The following is a 19,396-nucleotide window of genomic DNA, read 5'->3' on the forward strand; positions in this document are numbered from 1 at the left end:
CTCTTTTCCAGGAATTGGTTTAACTGAATCATTAGCGATGACACCTGCTTCTGCAGTTTCTGGCCTCTACTTTTCCAGTCCCAAATCCAAATATTTTGCTGTTGGCAAGATATGTAAAGATCAGGTAACTTGCACTGTGCATTATCATACTGTTATAGTATTCAAAAACACCTTGTGACCAGATGTTTGAAAACTTTTTGGAAACAGTAAAAGCTGGAGATTCCAAATCATGTTTTGTGCTCCCATTGCAGGTTGAAGATTATGCACTGAGAAAAAATTTGCCTGTGCCAGAGGTGGAGAAATGGCTGGGACCCATTCTGGGATATGATCCTGAATAGCTGTGTGTGCATGTGTCTTATGGGCAGGCACTTTGATCAGTCCATTTCCCAGAAGGAAGAATAGAGTGGCGTCTATAATCTTACATCAGTATTCTTGGTATTCTTTGGAAATGGTTTGTATTGTTTGTCACTGGTCTGTCCAGAAAAACAAACAAACCTCCCAACAAATTCAAGTCCAATAAGAAAATCCTTCCCATTGAAACCAGCTCTTTCCGTGCCCTCTTCCAGTAGCTTGATTGTTTTTATTTTTGATCAAGGAACTTCAAATCTGCCCTGTACTCTTGCCTTGGGACTATGGATGCCTTGCAAATCTCTTAGCCATAGCAATATGCATTTATTTATTTTTATTTTTTGCACAAGTACTCTAGCTGAGCTAGATGTAGAGTGAGATGTGGGAGTTTCAAAGCTCTCCTGTCCTGAAGAAGGCTTTGAGATTGGGGACAAGAATTTGTATCCTGCTGGCTGTGGATGTACATAGAACAAAAGTTGGCTTCTGTTTTTTTTAATGTGTTTTGGCAAGTCAGGATACAGAAATATGTTGCATTTTTGTCTCTGAAGTCAGCAAGGGTTTTATACTGAGTGATCAAGAACAACTGAAGTACAACAGGTCTTTTTTTAAAAAAAAAAAACAAAAAACCTGTCTGTTCCATGTTTAGGGCTCGTGATCTGGAATGTAATGTTGCTGTACCTAAAGAACAACTCAAGTTTTTAAATACACTTCATGATGATGATTGTGGTTAGAACTATCAAAGCCATACGATGTACTGGAGTAAAATCAGATGCTGTATTATCACAAAGCATTAGATGGGATGATTGAGCCTGGGGAGTTGTCACCCCGGCAGTCTTGTGCTTCCTCTCCCTTTCAGCAAGCCACAATCTGTTTCTACTCTGTATAAAGGGTAATAGTATTTCCTACCTCACAGTTAAGCTGTGGGGCCTGATTCATCTTTAAACAACCTTTTTTATGTGAAAAGTACGAGAGAAGCATGACTATTGCTGTAAGTACACAGAGAGCAAGCTTGGAGCTGACTTCAGTGTTTTACTAACTCTAAGTGTCTGGGTACCTGGATTTTAAAAGCAAATAGTAGCAGCACTAGTCATTGTGCAGAGATGTTTTGAAGGCTCACCTTTTTATTCTCTTCATTCATTTCATGTAGAAAAAATGTTTAAGTAGATTGAATACCTAAATTTCATGCTCAGTCATATCTTGCCGTACCATAGTATCATAAATAATAGCTCACCCAGTAGTTTTATTCTTCACATGCATAGTTAACTTTGAGCTAATTGTTTGCAGCTTTTAAACTAGTTCCACTTTCCAGAGATTAACAACTCAGGTATTATTTAAATGCTAATCCACTAAAATGTTATGAGGGTGAAATCTTGCTTTTCTGGTCTCTAATTATCAAGAAAAACCAATACTATGAAGAGAATGTTCTTCTAAATAGTTTATCTGTAATTATTTATATCATTTTTTATAATGTCTTCATCTGACTTTATACTAAAAGAATCATAATGTATCAACAGTTTAATAAAGGTTAAGCTGTCAATAGTGTTATCCTTTAAGTGGCAGCAATAAAATCTGTGCAATGATCTGAACAGATGATGTCGAAATTAATACTAGCATTGTAAGATGAATCTGAAAATATAAAAGCTGCTGTGGGTTTTTTTTAAGTGGTTCAGTAAGTCTGCTCTCAACTGAATGCTTTAGAATATCTCATCCTTTAATGACTTACAAAAATAATTTCTAAATGAGTCTCTTTCACACGCACGCTCTTTCATGCGTGCGCTCTTTCTCTCTCTCTCTCAAAATGATTCATTCAGAAATTATATTTACACTGTATACCCACCCACACCCACACCCACACCCCCCAGCGAGAGAAACTTGAGCTCTGTCCTTGTTGATTAACTGATTGTTGCTGCTGGAATGCTTCCTCAATTTTACAGAGCTCTTACAGTTTGACAGACTGTGCTTAAAAAAAAGGGGGGGGGGCAGCTAATGTAAGGGGAAATAAGTTCCTAAAATACATAGTCTGTAAAAATCAAAAGCCTCTTCACTTTCCTTTTGATATTTGATATCTTCTATAGTTGGAAGAAGAGTGCCTTATTTGAAGCTGTGATTGTGGGAATGAGGTCAAAGTTTGACTTGTACAACTTGGTATTTTTTTGTTATAATTGTTGCTTCTGTTGAAATTAGTAGCTCGTATTTTAGTGACTACAGCTCTAGCAAAATCAGACCCACAGAGCAATAGGTGCACTCGCATATAACCCAGTGGTGGTGTTACTTTGTGTGCAAGAGCCTGGTTTCGAATGGTGTGCAGTTACTTTGTCCTAGCACGGAGGTATAATGCACTGACAGAAGTTTTCATCTTTACCTGCATCTCTCATTGTGAGAACCTGTTTGGAAGAGTTTTTCACTGTTATTATGCAAATATTTTTAACCAGAACAATTTCTTCAAAAGTTTTTTACTTCAAATTGTCAGCTGACATTTTGAATATGACAAGTTTTCATTCTTCTCTCCAGAACAAAGGTAAATTGTGAAGGAAAAGGTTCTCAAAGTTCCACCAGGTAAGATTATTTTGCTTCCATGGAACCATGTTGAAAAATCGTAGAATTTACCTCTTTGAAGCAACTAAATGGAGCTGATAGTATTAAAGAAAGACTGATAGTTGTAGAATACAGAAAAGATTTTTTTCTGTGCTTTTTCAAGTATGACTAACGAAGATGCAAAATGTAAGAGATGAAAATTGAGAATGATTTGTAAACAATTCTGGTTTAATCCTCATGGGTAATTCCCTTTGTGTACTCATGTTGCTTTCACTTTTTGGCTGTAAGTTAGGCCAGCAGTCAGGAGATGAGGTTTTGAGGCACATATCTTAGTCTGTGGGTTTCAGGGGGAACTACTGTCCCTAAGTCTGCACCTTCATTTTGAGGTCTGTTTCAGTGCTGCTGTTATTCCTGGGAAGATTATAATTCAGTTTATTCTGTGTACCATAGGTTAGATGTCACCCTTCTGAAAAAAAAAAAAACCCAGATTTATTTGTTGTGCAAGTATTTTAGCATTATTTGTTGATGAAACTTGAAAATTGTCTGCCTCCTTGTTCAACAGTATGGACATCAGTGCACCCTTTCTGTTTTTATCACAGGAGCATCCAGGACTTCTGCCCCTGGGTTGTGCCTGATGCAACAGGTGGAGTAATTTCTGCTCCTAGATCTCTAAAACACATGTGATGCCCAGAAACTGAGGGGAGGAGTGAGAGGCCATTGAGGGTAGCGTATGAACTTTTGAAAGTTTTGTCTTTTGGAAAGGGGCTAGTTTATTAATAACACTGACTGGGTTGCATAAAATACACTTTGAGACATTGGCTGATTTACCTGAATGTGTCATGACAAAAATGGATTTAGTGTCCTAGAGTTCGAAATGCAAGACAAGAAATAACCTTACTAATTAATCCGAGCGGTCTGTTGTATACAGAAGCAGTAGCACCTGCTCTCAGTTGCTGGAGAAATGATTCCTGTGTGTGTCTGTGTCTCGGTATGGCACAGCTTGTTCTGCCCTCTTACAGAGTCATTTCAGTTGATTGTCAAGCTTCTGTAGGTGCCTTTTTTCAAAACAAAATGTATCATGAACAAAATAAATGTATGTTTATCTTGCTTTCACACATCGTCGATCTGTTGACTAGCTAAAAGCAGAACAAAAAAACAAAAGCAATAAGCCTCCATGTTCTTTTGTTCTGTTAATACCACCATGGCTGAACATCCTCTGAATATCTTCTTTGACCAAGCGACATGCCTGATATAAACAGCTGTGCAAGTAGAATTCAGCTGAGATTACCAAACTTGGTACTTTGGATTTGTAATTCAGCTTGAACCAGGATGTTTAAAAACAAGCTAATACTAATCATCACTAGGCTGAAGTTGCCATGACGACTGACAAATTAAAGGCCACGTTTCTAAGACTCTCTCTCACAGCACCAGGATGGTCTGTGCCTAAAGCTTCTGGTCAGGCCAAGGGAGAGTGTTCTCAAACCAGGCTGGTCTCTGCCATTCCTTGTTACAGGCAGCATGAAGTAAGTGGAGGGACTATGGAAATTTAGTCTTACATCATCTTAGTCCCTTTTCTACCCCATCTCCCTGCTAAATCAGCCTCTTCCTCCTCCTTTGCCCTCCAACAGTCCCTCTTACTCTGGGTGTTGATGTTTTCTCAGTCAGGGTTCTGCCCAAGTGGAACTGTAAAAGGTTTTAAAGTCTTTTCTGAAGTCAGAACCAGTTATCTGTGCACTCAGGCAAATCAAGAATCAGACAAACGTTTCCCTGACCAACAGTACTAGTTTGCTGAATTTCAGGCCCTTGCTCCAAATCATGATGTTACTTCAAAAAAATAAATAAATACATTTGCAATGAATTTCTACAGCTATATAATATTTTGTGTTTTGGCTGAAAATGCTGGCGTAACAAAAAAAAATTTGGCTTGGAGAGATTCATGTGGTGAGGACTTTTATCTGAGTGGACTGAAATTTGGTGAATTTAAAACCAAAGGAAAAAAAATTTTTTACTGGAAGGTGTTGGATGACATTAACAAATGGTGCTAGTAGCTCTGCCTATAGCAGCCTTTTATTATGTGTGTATATTAATTGCATCCTTTGTCAGTGCACTCTTTTAACAATAATACAACTAGTGTCACTTTGGACTGAAATATTTTAACGATAGGAATTGTGAAGATGAAGTAGAGGATTTATCTATGCCCTGACATTATAAACAAATGCTCTTAAAATTCTTTACAGATAGTTGGCTGAATTATTTTATGGTGAAAATTTTATCTGAGCACAAACTCAAGTTACAAACCACCCATCTTTTGACTTTAAAGGTTTTAGCATTGGTGTCTAGAAGTAGCTGATAAAGTGGTTTAGTTAGAAGACTGGAAGATTGGCTGCACTATTTCAGCAAATTCCTATGCATATAGGATTACCTACATGTAACGAAAGATGCTAGAATAGTGTGGGATTCTCAGAGAGTAACTTGATTTCAGAAGAACAAGCAGTTCTTTAGGTAGGAGGTGCAAGATTAAGAAAGAGTTCAGCAAACGTGTCTTTTCAAAATATAGGTATTTTAAGTAATTGTCTTAAAGTAAATGACAGTTAAGGCTGTAGCCCATAACTTATGTCTACTATCAGAATGTCAGAAATGCAATTTGAGAACAATTTTAAGGAGCTTTCAATAATCTAATGCATGCTTGGGATTCATGATTTATATTTGTGTGAGAGAAGAAGGAAATGATAATGTAGTCAACTTACTGCTGGAGGTAAGTTACAAGGTACTGAAAGGAGGAAAGAAAAAACCACCTGTTAGGAGTCGTTGGAATTATTACTTAGAAGAAAATTCTTGACAAAATTTCAGTTGACACTAGTGTTCCCTGACTTTGGCAGAATATTGTGGTATATGAAGATAAAACAGCCTTCCTTTTCCAGGACTGTTAAAACTCTGCATCAGCTGTGTATCTGCACATGCACTTCATCAGCGATTTTGATCTGATGCTTGCTTCAGTCTAGTATCTAAAATAGTACCAGCTGTATCATGGATTTAATCTCTTTGTTTTCCTTACCCTAAGGTGTTTAAAAGAGTTAATTTTTTTTTCTTTATGTGGAAGTGCAACTTTTGAATTCGATGTTCTGTTCTTACCTTTACTACTTTCATGTATTTGGTCTGTATTCCTTCCCCCTTTTCCTGCCTCCTGTGTGGAGATGTAACTCAGAGTTCTCTAATGACCCATGAGTGCCACCTGTTGCCTTTTTTTCTTTTTTTTTTTTAAATACAAAATACATGTTGCTTTGTTTGTTGGATTTCAGCAAAATTCTTTTTATGTGGCCTCTTCCCAGGAAGTGGATGGTTTCATTCCTTTTCATCTGGGCCATCAATTTTAACACTAGGTTGAGTTTCACAAGTAGAGTGCAAATATGACATCTAAAAAGGTGTCAGTTCTCTGTGGCTGGTAGACTTCTGCCCTTTTGTTTCTGTTATGACCTTGTGAGAACAAATATGTGCTTATCTCTGTAGATAGGGCAGTAGCATTACAGGAAGTAGATAAAAAGCTGCACTGGAAGGGCAAGGGACTTATTTAGCAAACTGTTCTTTAGGGATGCATTGGTACAACATGTACTCTAGCTATTGTAGTAAGTCATGCTCCATTTTAAACTGCTGCCTCAATCTTGTCTGTAGTCAGGTGCTTTTTCTTCAAGAAATCACTACTTGTGAGATCTCATGTTTACTAAATGCTGTATAAGGTCCTCTTCACATAATCAGCCTTCTATAGTGAATGGCTTTGTAGCAACTATCTGCTGTATTTTTGGCTTTCATAAATCTTTCTCTAGCTAAAATAGAGATGGCTTTCTTCAGAACACTATTATGTAGTAAATACATACACTGTTTCTCTACTAAGGCCTGTAAGATCAGATTTGATTATGAACACCTGTCCAACCAACTTACTCATGTGGTTATGGATTTGCAAGACCAGTCTCTTTAGTCAAGAAGTTTACTGCTTACAAAACCATAACCATCTTTATGCACTTTATTTAGGAAATAACAGTAAGCAGCTGATTTTTCTGCTGTGTTACTTTCTTCCAAATATTGTTCCTCAGGAATGTACATCAGGACAGCTAAAAAAAAAAAAAAAAGAAAAAAAGAAAGTTTCAATGCAGTTACAATACTGTCTGTACACATATGGTGAGAAGCACTGAAGCAAGAGATTCAAAGCCTAATATGATGTAAAGGTATACCAAGCACTTATTTAACACTATCTTGTCTCTTCGGATAAACATTAAGTGAAGATGCTATAAAACATGAGGCAGCAGTCAGCTAAGGTTAACTGAGGATTATGTACTTTCATGTGTTGGATCAGCACCATTTCATGTCATTTTTAGGCATTACTACATGCTTTGCTTCACCCTTTCATGGCCATTTCTCCCATAACAGGATCCTCCTGCTGTGTCCTCGTCCTCAGTATTGATATTCCTGGTTATTTCACAAGAAGAAATGCTTAACAGGGATTTTGTTGAAGGTTGTGCACTTTCAGGATTATTTTTCCTAAAGAGTTTAAAGCATCACCCTGTAGGTTAGTATTTCAGGTTCTTGAACTTTCAAGTACTTGTTCTTCCCTCCAAAAGAGTCTCTAGTTAGTGGTGCACTTCTTAGCACTCAGTAAGCCTAATCAAATAACTTGTATTACCTTATAGCTCCAAGTGTGTTGGAGGAGGGAGTGAAGAGAGGAAGGCAGTTTTATGGTACTGTTTTATTCTCTGTTCATGACTAGTGTATCTATCTGCTGTCATGTTCATTACTTGGGAGTTGAAGTGAGTGCCTCTTAGGAGCAATTCTGGTCTCTGATCAAGCTGTTATTAAAGTCTATGGAAAAATTACTCCTTACCTCAAACACAGCTTGGTTTGGTTCTAATGCAATAATCAGGAAGGAAAATTCAGAGTTAAAGTCCTGTCAAAAAAGCTTGAAGATTAATGGGATGTACAGTTAAACCTCCTTCAGTGACTCAGCTTCATTGAAATAGATGGCTGCGACTATAAAAGTAATTTTTATCCTCATTTTGAAATGCTTATCTGACAGAAAGTGGTACCCTATCAAGCTGAGAACAGATGAGCTTTTCAGCTGCAGGCCCCATATGATCAGTTGTGGCCATCCATCTCAGAGAAGTAGGAGGGAAACTGCAGCACAAACCTAGCAGCATGGATATTGATTGTGTTTTGCAGTCTGAATGACAGAAGGTGTTAAGGCATCCTGATCCAACAGATGAAGGTTGGCAAATGTAGGCAGTTAAGATCTTGCTCTGAACACATTTTCATGAGTTCAGCCCTCTTACGGCATTAAAAAAAGTAATACTGTAAATCTTAAAAATCTCATTAAACAGTCCTTTATATTCTTATGAAGATATGCTAATTATCTATATGCTCTTGGAGTGTCATTTGGCCTTATTTTAAACAAGTGCTGCCTGCTATTTAGATTACCCAGTAAGTTTCTTTCATGTTATGTAATTCTGCAAATATCAGTAAAATTGCAGCACTGTTGCATTTCTTTCATGCTGTTTGTGCCTGCAAAGTGCTGAAAAACAGCAAGGCAGCTGCTGCACTGTGACCACTGCTAATAAGTCTGAATAAATTTAAAACAGAAGTGTGTTACTCACCTTTCTGGAAAGAAACCATATGAAGTATACAAAAATCTCTTGCTTTTGTAGTTGAACGAGATCTGTAATGCTGTGAGGTCTGTAATAGCATGAAGTTCTTCATGTTATCTGAAGCATCTTATTATGTGATCTCTGGATCTATAAGTAAAATATGCCTATTATAAGCGAAGTAGTAGTTCTTTCATTTTCTCATGATACTTTTAATGGCTTGTACCTTCTTGGAACAAAAAGCTCCATTCATCCCTTTTTACTGCTCCTTCCATTCTTGTCATTAGTTTTTAGTTAGCTTCCAGACTCTTCCAATTCATATCTTCCACCCATGCTTATTGGCCAAATAACGTGGAAGTCAGATTTACTACTTTGGTATCTTCTCTTGGAAATGCCACCAGTCTTGAAGGGACTGGCTCCATGTTGCTGGCTGCAGTACATGTGTGGTGCGACGCCTGCCTGGCTGGCTGTGCCGCAGAGACAGCTGAGGCGGAGGCTCTGCACAGATCTCTCGCTGTGTCATGTGGTGCTGGGGCTGTCTTAGGAAGGAGTCTCCTGACAACTGCATTTGTTGGGCAGTGTTTGCCACAAGTGTGTTGCTGCAAGGCAGATGAGCTGGATGCTGACTGCAGTACACAGACTTTGTGGTCTGTTCATATTCAGCATGTCTTTATGCCTAAACATGGGGATGAGAGCCAAGTTTGCACTTGGAGTACGCTGCAGACATGACAGCCAGAGCGCAGTGAAATCCAATTCCAGTATGACCCCTCTTTTGGTTTACTGTGAAGCTGCCACCAAAATTGTCAGCACAAAAAGCAGATCCCTTTCTTCTAATTGTTTGCATGAATTCTGTTCTTGGGAGCCCTCCACAGGGATGATTGGATTCATCTCATTGGTTATACCTGTTGTGGGAATGGCTGTAATTCCCCCTGCTGCCAGAAAGTAGCTGCAACAATCACATAAGTTTTGCCTGCAGAAGTGACCAGCGTAGCTCAGTGTGAGGAGGAACTGCAGCTAATTAAGGGAAGGGGGAGCCAGTAGCTGGCTGGCCACACGACAGAGTGCTTAAGATGGGCTGCTGCCTCTTACCAGCCTACAATTTATGTTCCAATCTGAGCCAAAAAAGGGCCTTTTAAAACTGATGGGTTGTTAACTATGCACTCATGAATAATATATTCTGTGTAATCTTGTGATCCTTTAACCAGAGCTTGAACATTTGCTGAACTCTAACTTGTAATATAGCCCTGATCTATCTTGGAATGTGATTTGCCTGGCTTTAAAATATACTCTGTAGGTAAATAGTAATTAGACTGACCTTTTATAGTAAAAATCAAACTTGCTTAATACAGACACCCAGTTGTTCTGCAGAAGCCAGATTCACTGAACTGTAGCTACACGTTTTTTTGGCCAGAAAAATTATTACCCATCCCAAAATTGGAAATGTGCTACATATATATATATTTTTATTCTACAATACATGAACAGTTAGATGCTAGATTAGTAGACACAAAGCATAGCTGAGCATGTTTCATTTCCAAAGGCATGATAACTTAAGTAACTCCTTGATGGAAAAATGGTGTATAAGCATAAAATGCTTCCTGCTGTCAGAAAGATAACCAGACAGTATTTATGTGAGCAAATGAAGTATGTACTGTGTATGCACAAAGCACAAAGTCTGCAAAATGAATGCTTGCTCTTGGACTATCAGCTTTGGAGAAGAGGTGCTAGGGCTCAGAAACCTCACAGTTGCTTAGTGTACTCAATATTATTTAATCAGTACCTCTCTGATGGATGCCTGCTTAATCTGGACAGCCAGATTGGATTTTATTTCGTAAGTATGTACTCAGCTGGTGCGCCTTCGTGTAAGCACAGCCTTGTGCTCCATAAAGGAGGGCTAGAGGAGCGAGCACAGAGTAATTAATCACCAGTGCTTGTGTTGATCAGTTTGAATATTCTTTAGAAAGGATGAAAAATCTGTTTTCAACTTCAAGGTTTACTGCTTTTATATGCTATGCCCTTAGAGTATAGCTAAGCACAGCTGATAAGTGTTCACATACTTTGTGGGGAGTTTGTATTCTTTGTTGCTTGTGAAATAGAAAATACCAGCCTCTGTTGCAATAGAACTGTTAATTAGGATGATTTGTTTTTTTCACTGGAGTGTGAACACTCCAGTGTTAACCACAATCGATTGTCTGAAGTATCCAGGTGTCATATAAAGAAGAGATAATTAACAAGAGATGTCATTCGTATGGGAAGAACAATCTGACGTGGTTGACATTTTAATTATCAAGGTCCTTATTGAAGAATTCCTATCATCCATCAGCCAAAAAGATTTGGTTTCCACTGATAGCAACTCTAGTTTTTATGTTTCCTTCCTCGTCCTTGATATTGCAACAAGTGCTGCAGATTTATAGGACAGGCGCTACGTTGTCAAGTACACATTTGTGCAACTGCTTAGCATCAGTGAGGGTAAACAGGCTAATAAATACATGCACCATTGCATGTGTAAGTCAGATAAACAGTTTGAATCTCTCTTTCTGGCTGACCAGAAATAAAGGTTATGATATATCCGTAGACAAACTGTGAAAAGAGACAGCCTCTTACCCCTCTTTCACAGGTAACTGTGGTATCTGCTTCCCTTCAGGTTATTTTTGTATTTATTTCAGAGAAATGCAATTTGAATTCCTTGTTTCCAAACTTTGTCTCTTTGACGTATGCCCAGTTACAGAAGCTGTATATTTTAGTTTCCACGTGTGTCATTATGATAATAGTTTAGTAGGTTCTTTGCATGCAGTTTGAAACTATTCATATTTTCTAGATTTCTTAAAAATGGCCATATTCCCATAATAATGGAATTATGTGAAGAATTCAGTCCTGTAGTTTTATGGTTGAACAATGAGGACAAACTACTAAGAGTTTCAAGATGAATTACGTCCAATAGCTAACATGCTCCTGGCTCGGTTCAGATTATATTCAGATTTATATGCTTTTTGACTACTACTAATCCCATTCTTCTGATTTTCACTGGATAGTGGTAATCCTATTGAAAGCACTAGAAGTGTTTTTGGTATGGTCTATCCAAACACTGAAAATGTAGCTCTTGAGACTGCTCTGCACCATTGCCTCCAGAATTTTGCCTTTCTTTATTGTTTCCTACTTGGAATCAGATGCGCTTAGCGTGGAATTAATGATGATGTTAAGGGAGATGCTCTTGGATGAGGTGATGTGAGGCTTGCCACATGCCTCTGTAGAACGTATGAGTGCACAGCAGGTTGCGCAAAGTGGAAGTCTGCCAGTGACCTACTGCTGTGGTTCGTGCCCTGAAGCCGGTGCTGTCGGAGCCTCTCTCTGTCCCAACCGCAGCTCCCTTCCCTGCTGGCACCCCTGCTGGGTGCCGAGGGGAAGTGGAGCAGGGAACTGGTACGGCTGCAAAACTCTCTCCCCACCCTACTGGGAAACCAAACCAGCTGAGAAATAACCCCACCTTATTTTACTATATGGCTGCATGTAGTGAATTAAGAGACATGCATATGTGCACAGGAAACATGCAGAGAGAAAGGTGGGCAATGTATGAGGACTGCTTTTATGTGCTAGATGCGTCAGTGTAAGTACATGTTAAAGCATGGCTCAGGTAGCTTTCTAAAGGAGAGAGTCATGGCTCCATATAGTTGAAGTTATGAACGTGGGAGGTAGCGGGCAAGAGAGAGACAGCCTGTCTTTAAAAGCTTGAAGGTGTAACACTACTGACAGGACACCTAACTTGCCCTGCAAATGTTATCCCTTGTTTGTTGGTGGTGTTTTATGCTGCTCACTTAAACTATTTAGAAATGCTTGCTTGAAAGGTGTGGTAGTGAGAGAAAAGTCCACAGTTCAGATGTAGACTTTTCTTTGACTAAAAGTAAGAGGCCTAAACTGATTCTTAATCCTTGAATTAAGTATTTATTCAGTATTTGTATCATGGTATTGCAGTGAATTAAAAAGCATAGTAAAAATACATGTGGGAGATGTAGAATAGCAAGAAGTACTGTGTAAACAAGTATTGTAGGCTCTTAAAGCTTTTCTCCTTTTCTGTCACATTCAGTTTATTGTAAGCACTGAAAACTAAAGGCTTCAGAATGGCTGAACTATCTGAAGGAGGAAATGCAGAAAGAAGAGTATCAGCAATTTTCAAAATCTTCTGTGGAGAGAAAAGACTTCCTGAGAAGATCCAAAGCAGAGTCCTGACCAAATGTGGTCACTGAAGAGTGCATAGTGATTTTCACAAGAGCAGGGATGTCAACCCCAGCAGTATTTCCATGAGGGTACAATCATCCTTCCTGAATTTCACGTGCTGTTCCATAGTTTCTGTCTTAAATTACTGCATCATGTTTTTGTGAGCTATCAAACACCTGCTACCCTGCTCAGCTGTGGAAGGTTCTGCTTTACACACCAGTGTACTAAGATTGTTCTGCACCATACAAACAAATGGTGCCAATACGAGTGTTGTTCTCCTGGTGTAGCTGTCTGCACTCAGGGATTTGGGTTTTCTCCTGTGTCAGGGAGGTTACTGCATCCTCCTGCCTATCTTGCAGAATGCCGTAGATCAAACTGCAAATGAAATATATACCTTTATAATTTAACAGTGAGGGTAATGATGTTTGAACAAATCACTGAAAGCTAAAATTCTAAGGGTCTTAACATATAGCATATATACTGAAAGATACCAGTCTTTTCATCTGCAATTACTGCGCAAGAATCACCTAGTGAAATCGCAGTTGTGCTATTGGGAAGTCAGCTAATGTGGTCAAAAGGGTCTGTTGAAATCTGGTCAGTGAATTTATAAGTGGGGGGGTGCTTTGCAATCGCTCTGTCAACACTATGCCTAATTTTAGGCAAGAACTTTCTCCCTTTTTATGCTTATTTTATCTTAGTAGTACTTATCTTTGGCCAGGCTAATTTAGGGATTATCTACTATCCCAAAATATATCTGCACTCACTGGCCACAAGTGAACCAAAAGCTCTCTGCAGTGAAGACAAATCTCATGTGTTTAAGCTATGGAATGACGTGCTAGAAAAGATCACACTGAGCACTGTGCTTTTGGAGCATAATGCATAGCCAGTTATTTCACATAGCTTCCCCCAACCCCTGTCCTGCGAGGAGCAAGGTCTTTCCTCTTCCTCCTCTTCCTTGCACAGAGGGCTGTGGAGGAGGTGAGGTGAGGGGCCTGATTGCTGTGCCCCATCCTCCTTGTTCCAGAGCTGGTTTGAGCATGCATACCTTTCATACGTCTGTCTCCATACTCTTGCCACAGCAGCACACTGAAGGGGGACAGTGGGGCTGAAGTCACAACATGCCCACTGCCTAGAGTGAAGCTGAGACTTACAAACGCTCCCAAGTCGACAGCCTAAACCATAGCCCCTCACACCAGATCCCTGGAGTCTCCTACAGCTCCTTGAAGAACATCACTGTCCTCAGCCCTGAAACCCTACCATCCCCTTTCCAGTATCTTCATCTCCTTCAAACCACCGGCTGGTCCAAGCTCTCTCCTCTCCCAGCCTAGAGACCCCCCCAGTGCCTCACTGTGTGCTGCCTGCACAGCTGAGAGCTTGGCCAGCTCATCTGGGAGGAGGGATTTATGGCATGAGTAATGTTACCCCAGATGTACTTTACTTCCCTGGAGCTGTTGCTCGTGCATTGGGGTGTGAATGGGTAAGTGCAGGAGCCCTCTTTCAGTGCCCTCTGATCCTACTGTAGCACCTGGATTTTGTGTTAGTAGTAGGGAGACAGCGTTTTTTTGACATCCCAACTGGCCATGCAAGGCAACAGCAATACAGCACTTTTGCAGATTCATGTTGTTCACACAGGTTTCCACCGCATGCAAAACACTGCCACTGCATGAAGCAAGCCTGCCTGTGAGAGTGCACTCTGCTATTTACTTCACATGGCAAAAAGACTGCCTTGCTTGTGGGTTTAAGTGCATGCTATTCTACGCACAGGAGTATTTCCACTGCATAACTTTAGGCACCTAATTTAGAAACCTAACTGTGCTAGGTTTTCTGTATGGTCAGCAGAGAGAAAAATCCTTCCTCAGAGAGAGAGAAGGGCAGCAGCTGGGCTGCGCTCCCATTCAGCACAATAAAAGTGACACACTAAAAACTCTAAGCAAATAATCATTATAAAAGGTTTTTACAAGTTTAAGTGGTCTGGTAAATGCCTATGTTTGGTCTCTTATACACGGAGTTGTAAGGTCTGTGTTCCTTCACAGCTTCTTCAGTCTGTTATGAATGTTTTAAAGGACCGCAGTGTGTGGAATGGAAAATTAAAACTTCTGATTTATGTGTTGCTGCTTTGCCACTTTTGGCCACAGTAAGATGCTTATGAATGTGAGATGGTAGTAAAGATTTAGTCATACAGATATGTGAGATGGTTGTATCTGGGAGCAAAAGGAACAGATAATTCATCAGTCTAATAGTTTTTATGTGCTACAAAAGACTGGTTCTGTAGCAGGGAAGTAGTAAATAGAGAAGCAATCCCAGTCTCTCAAGCTGCAGGGATCGGACAAAGACTGAGTTCCTGTAATACAGATTTAGAGAAGCTTTGCCAGCCTGATGGACACAATAACAGCAAAACAACAAGTGCAGTAAGAACAGAACAACTCGTGTGCATGAAAAATCTTGGTAATACAGAGTTTGATTTCACCAAACTTAGCGTGAGACTAATTTTTCTACATTTTTGTTTTCTCAATTAACAAATGTTTTAAGTGTTTTGAAAATCTATGTAATATCTATGTTAGCTTGGGACTTGTCCAAATATGGCAAAAGGCACTACAGTCTTGATGATCAGCTTTAGAAAAAAAAGCAAAACAAGGCTACCATAGTTTTTAAGCTCAGAAGAGACTATTAAAAGCATGATCTTCAAAACTTCTTGTAAAACAGGCTGTACAACCTTATCAATTAATTCTGTATAATACCTTTACTTCCTATTTGAATTACATCTTCTTTCTTAAAAACTCACATAGGCTGCAGAATTAAAATCTCTGTCCTTAGTCGGTGTATGTTTTGTTTCAGAAATATGCAGAGCTTTAGATAAAGTGCTTTATCTTATGTGTGAGCAGACAAAAGCACAGCTGAAGAGCTCCAGCTAAACTTTTCCCCTCCCTGCATCTTATTTTCCGTGGGTTGTGCTCTGATAGTATGGCAGGCCTAGCCCCTAGCACAACGGACTTCGCTGGCTTTCTCAGTCATCAGAATCTGTTCAGCATCACTCTGAGACCTCTGAATAATCAGATTCATAACAGATATCAGAAGAGAAAAAGCAGTTATAGGAAGACTAGCAGTTATAGGAAGACTTCACTTAAACAAGTTTATGAGGGGGAGAACTTAACATGCTGAAGTTAATTTTTGAGAACTGACGTAACTAGATTTTTCTGTAAGAATTTAGATTTCCGGGGGGGGGGGGGGGGTCCCCACTATGTAATTTTTCATCAGTAGTTGGGAAGGCACATGTATGGTATAAATCGGAACAGATTGAGAGTTCAATTTTGGTGAGTGCAGTGCTTTGATCATGATGGCTTTAGCAAATTTTGAAGGCCTGGCATCTTTAGAAACAGGCTAATAGTAACTGACACTGTCAGCTTGATTATGCCCTCACTTTGGCTAATGTTACTTAGAAAAAATGATCCTGTAAAAATCACTAAAGTTTGTTTCCATCTGTACTGTCAGAACAGAGAAAAGTCATAATTTTCTTTCTGTAGTTTTGCTAGCCAAAAAAATTACTAATCTGTTTTATCTACTTACCCATAGTACAGTACATCTTCTGTTTTGCAGAACTTGAATTTTGGAGGCTTCCATCCATTTGAGTAAGCTGTTTCTGATTTCAGTGTTTTTTGATTCAATGAGAGGCCAGAAGTGCTGAATATTCTGCCTGGGCACCTTGGCATCCATCTGTCTTCTCATATATCCCTTTTAAGAGCTTGTGGAATAACATTTTGACATTGATCAAATGTCACTTTCTGTGGTATTCAGGCAATTTAGGGAAGTGACTTTGAAGATTAACTAGAGTGAATTTAACCTCAAAGCTGGATGTATAGCTTTATTCTCAATTTTAGAGAAAAATAGTTGATGATTCAGTATGTGAAAAATTACTACTTTTAATCAGTGATATCTAATGCGATTTTGAAACCATGAAAACAATTTCTACAAATACCTGTTTAACTAAAAGCAATTTTTACTATATGCAAAGTATAACAATGCATTTTCTGGCAGGCAGTAATATGTACGTGTACAGTTGACCATTAGGAAATGAAGAGAATTAAGGAGGGTAAAAGCTAAAAATCAATAGGCTTTGTAGGTAGAATTTAAATTGGAATAATCAATCAGTACAAATAGTGAGTGGTAGAATAAAGGGGGTAATCTGAAATGATAAATGGAGTAAATATATTAAAAATATGTAAGCAAAAATTTCATTCAGGTATATGAAATTTCAGAGTGACAGTCCTAGAAGGTAAAATTTGAAAGATCTCAAGAACTCCTGTTAGCTAGATAGGAGCACTGAGATACTATGGGGCTATTAGAAAGTCCTAGAAGGAAAGAAACAGAACCGTCCAACATCTTAATCACATCAGTCATTTAAATAGGCTCAGACTTTAATTCCCTTTAGGCAGTCAATTGCATATCCACCTGCCGTCCAGTTCTGAAATTAGGCCTTTGTGTTCTTGAAAAACTGATTATTCAACTACTGAGTAATATTACTGAAGGAATTAGGGCTGCTTTGTATCTAAGAATTTCTTTTAACTGGCTTAATATTTTCTTCTGTTTGGTGAAAGAAAAGAGTGCATGCCCATTAGATGAAACACTTCCCTTTTTCAGTATTCATCATTTCTCAGCAAAAGGCAACAAAATACTATCTTTAAAGTGGCTCTGAGAAGCTTGTATAAAGAAAGAATCTTTTTATCTCCTGCAGCTTGTTCTCAGGGGTCTGTTGTCCCCAGGATGGCTGCAGAGCTGCCTCTGAGCCCTGTGCTGGCAGTGCAGTAAGCATGGCCAGCACTGTGGCAGGCTATGTAGAATTAGGATCATTTCTTTACATGGCTTCAATTTTAACACAAATTCAAGTATTTGTGTAGGGATCTCTTTTACACAAAATGTAGCTATCTTGGTTCCAGTACCTTAGTGAAGGTCATCGTAAGTCTAAAGAGCATTAGTGCATTATTTATTGTGATTCTCTTAAATACACCTTTCTTTTGTTACAGGGTTGATGCAGAATAATGTATTTTCTTTTAGCAGACATTAGCAAATTGCACATTAATATGAGGAAAAGAAGAATGCTTCTTGAGACAAAAACACAGAAGCAGTACTGGCCAAGGACATCATTTAGTATATCAGTTTCAAAATCTAGATTTCTCACTTTTCAAAATGCATAAGAAACCTGTCACTGCATCTCCTCTATAGTGAATTCTATGCCCTGATAATTACCCAGGGACAATATTTGTATACCCCAAGATGGTTACTGAATTACTTGCCACTTGAAAATTTCAATTTTGAAAACATAGATAGAGCATGAGAGAGTAATAGTATCAGTATCAATATTGTTTAGAAAAACAGGGTCAAGTTACACTTGTTCTTATCACTGGATGCCCTTAGCTAAACACTGTTTCAAGATAGTGTTGAAATTTATGGACTAAAAATATCCACTATAACTGACAACTAAATGGAATCAAACCTATAAGGCTGTTTTATGTAACAGAGAAAGGGCAAGAAAAACCAACAGACCCAGACCAAGGAGGAAACTTGCCAGCAGTTTGCATAGTAGATTTGGCAATTTTACCTCAAGGTTTATGTTTACCACTACCTCCAAACACATGCGTGAGTATCTGCAGACTACTATCAAGCAGGAAGCAAGCAAAATGTACAGATCTTCTGGACACCTTCAGGAAATCGCATAGCTCTGTACCTAGCCAAGGCTCTCTCTAGGGGAGGGCCAGAGCACAGCTCAAAGTTACCTTTCAGCTGTAGTTTTTGACCTGTGACTGGGCTATGTAAGCTCAAACATCACAGAATCACAGAAGAGTTGAGGTTGGAAGGCATCTCTGGAGATCATCTAGTCCAACACCCCTGCTCAAGCAGGGTCACCTAGAGCACATTTTGAATGATTGTGTCCAGATGGTTTTTGAATATCTCCAAGGAAGGAGACTGCACAACCTCTCTGGGCAACTTGTGCCAGTGCTCAGTCACTCTCACGGCAAAAATGTTTTTCTTAGATTCAGACAGAATTGCCTGTGTTTCAGTTTGTGCTCCTCGCCTCTCTCGGCCTGTCACTGGGCACCACTGAAAAGAGTCTGGCTCCATCTTCTTTACCGCCTCCCTTCAGACATGTACATGCATTGATAAGATCCCCCTGCCCAGTCTTCTCTTTTCCAGGCTGAACAGTCCCAGCTCTCTCAGCCTTTCCTCATAAGAGAGATGCTCCAGTCCCTTAATCATCTTAGTAGCCCTTAACAAAAGGCCTTAAAGTTCATTTTAAAGAAGGGTGGGTTATTCATGGCTGGGTAGGAAAGAGTCAAAAAGTATTCAGTGAGCAGAAGCCAGCATGTATAGTGTAGTTCTCTTTGTTCTGAGACACAAAAGTAGTAGCCATCTTTACAATGAAAGTCATTCCACACGCAAATCATGTTCAGATTTCAGCTACTGTGAATTTTCCTGTTCATTGATATTGTCTAACCCTCTTTAATGCAATTTTATTTCTCCTATCATTTGGCATCTCTGTAGCCCTGTTATTTATCACTTTTTTGATATGTAGCATAGGACCCAGCATGTCAAACAACACACTGTATCACACTTTCCTATTGTAAAAAGTCCTTTGCTTCGAGGACTACTTGAGCATCAAGCCCTGCTGTTGCTTCTTATGA

At 39.2% G+C, this 19,396-nt stretch overlaps 1 protein-coding gene across 4 annotated transcripts in view; it reads left to right on the forward strand.

Moving 5' to 3' along the window:
* MTR (5-methyltetrahydrofolate-homocysteine methyltransferase) overlaps positions 1 to 1,934 on the forward strand; it is a 54,276-nt gene extending 52,342 nt beyond the window's left edge. For all 4 annotated transcript variants that reach the window (XM_026108942.2, XM_026108941.2, XM_064509348.1 and 1 more), the window contains 2 exons: positions 12 to 124; positions 252 to 1,934. In XM_026108942.2, coding sequence (XP_025964727.2) covers positions 12 to 124; positions 252 to 338 — 200 coding nt within the window. In that variant the 3' untranslated portion in view covers positions 339 to 1,934. The remainder of the gene's footprint in view (positions 1 to 11; positions 125 to 251) is intronic.
* The last annotated feature ends 17,462 nt before the right edge of the window (positions 1,935 to 19,396 follow it).

This window comes from Dromaius novaehollandiae, chromosome 3 (assembly GCF_036370855.1).
Source record: "Dromaius novaehollandiae isolate bDroNov1 chromosome 3, bDroNov1.hap1, whole genome shotgun sequence".
NCBI lineage: Eukaryota > Metazoa > Chordata > Aves > Casuariiformes > Dromaiidae > Dromaius > Dromaius novaehollandiae.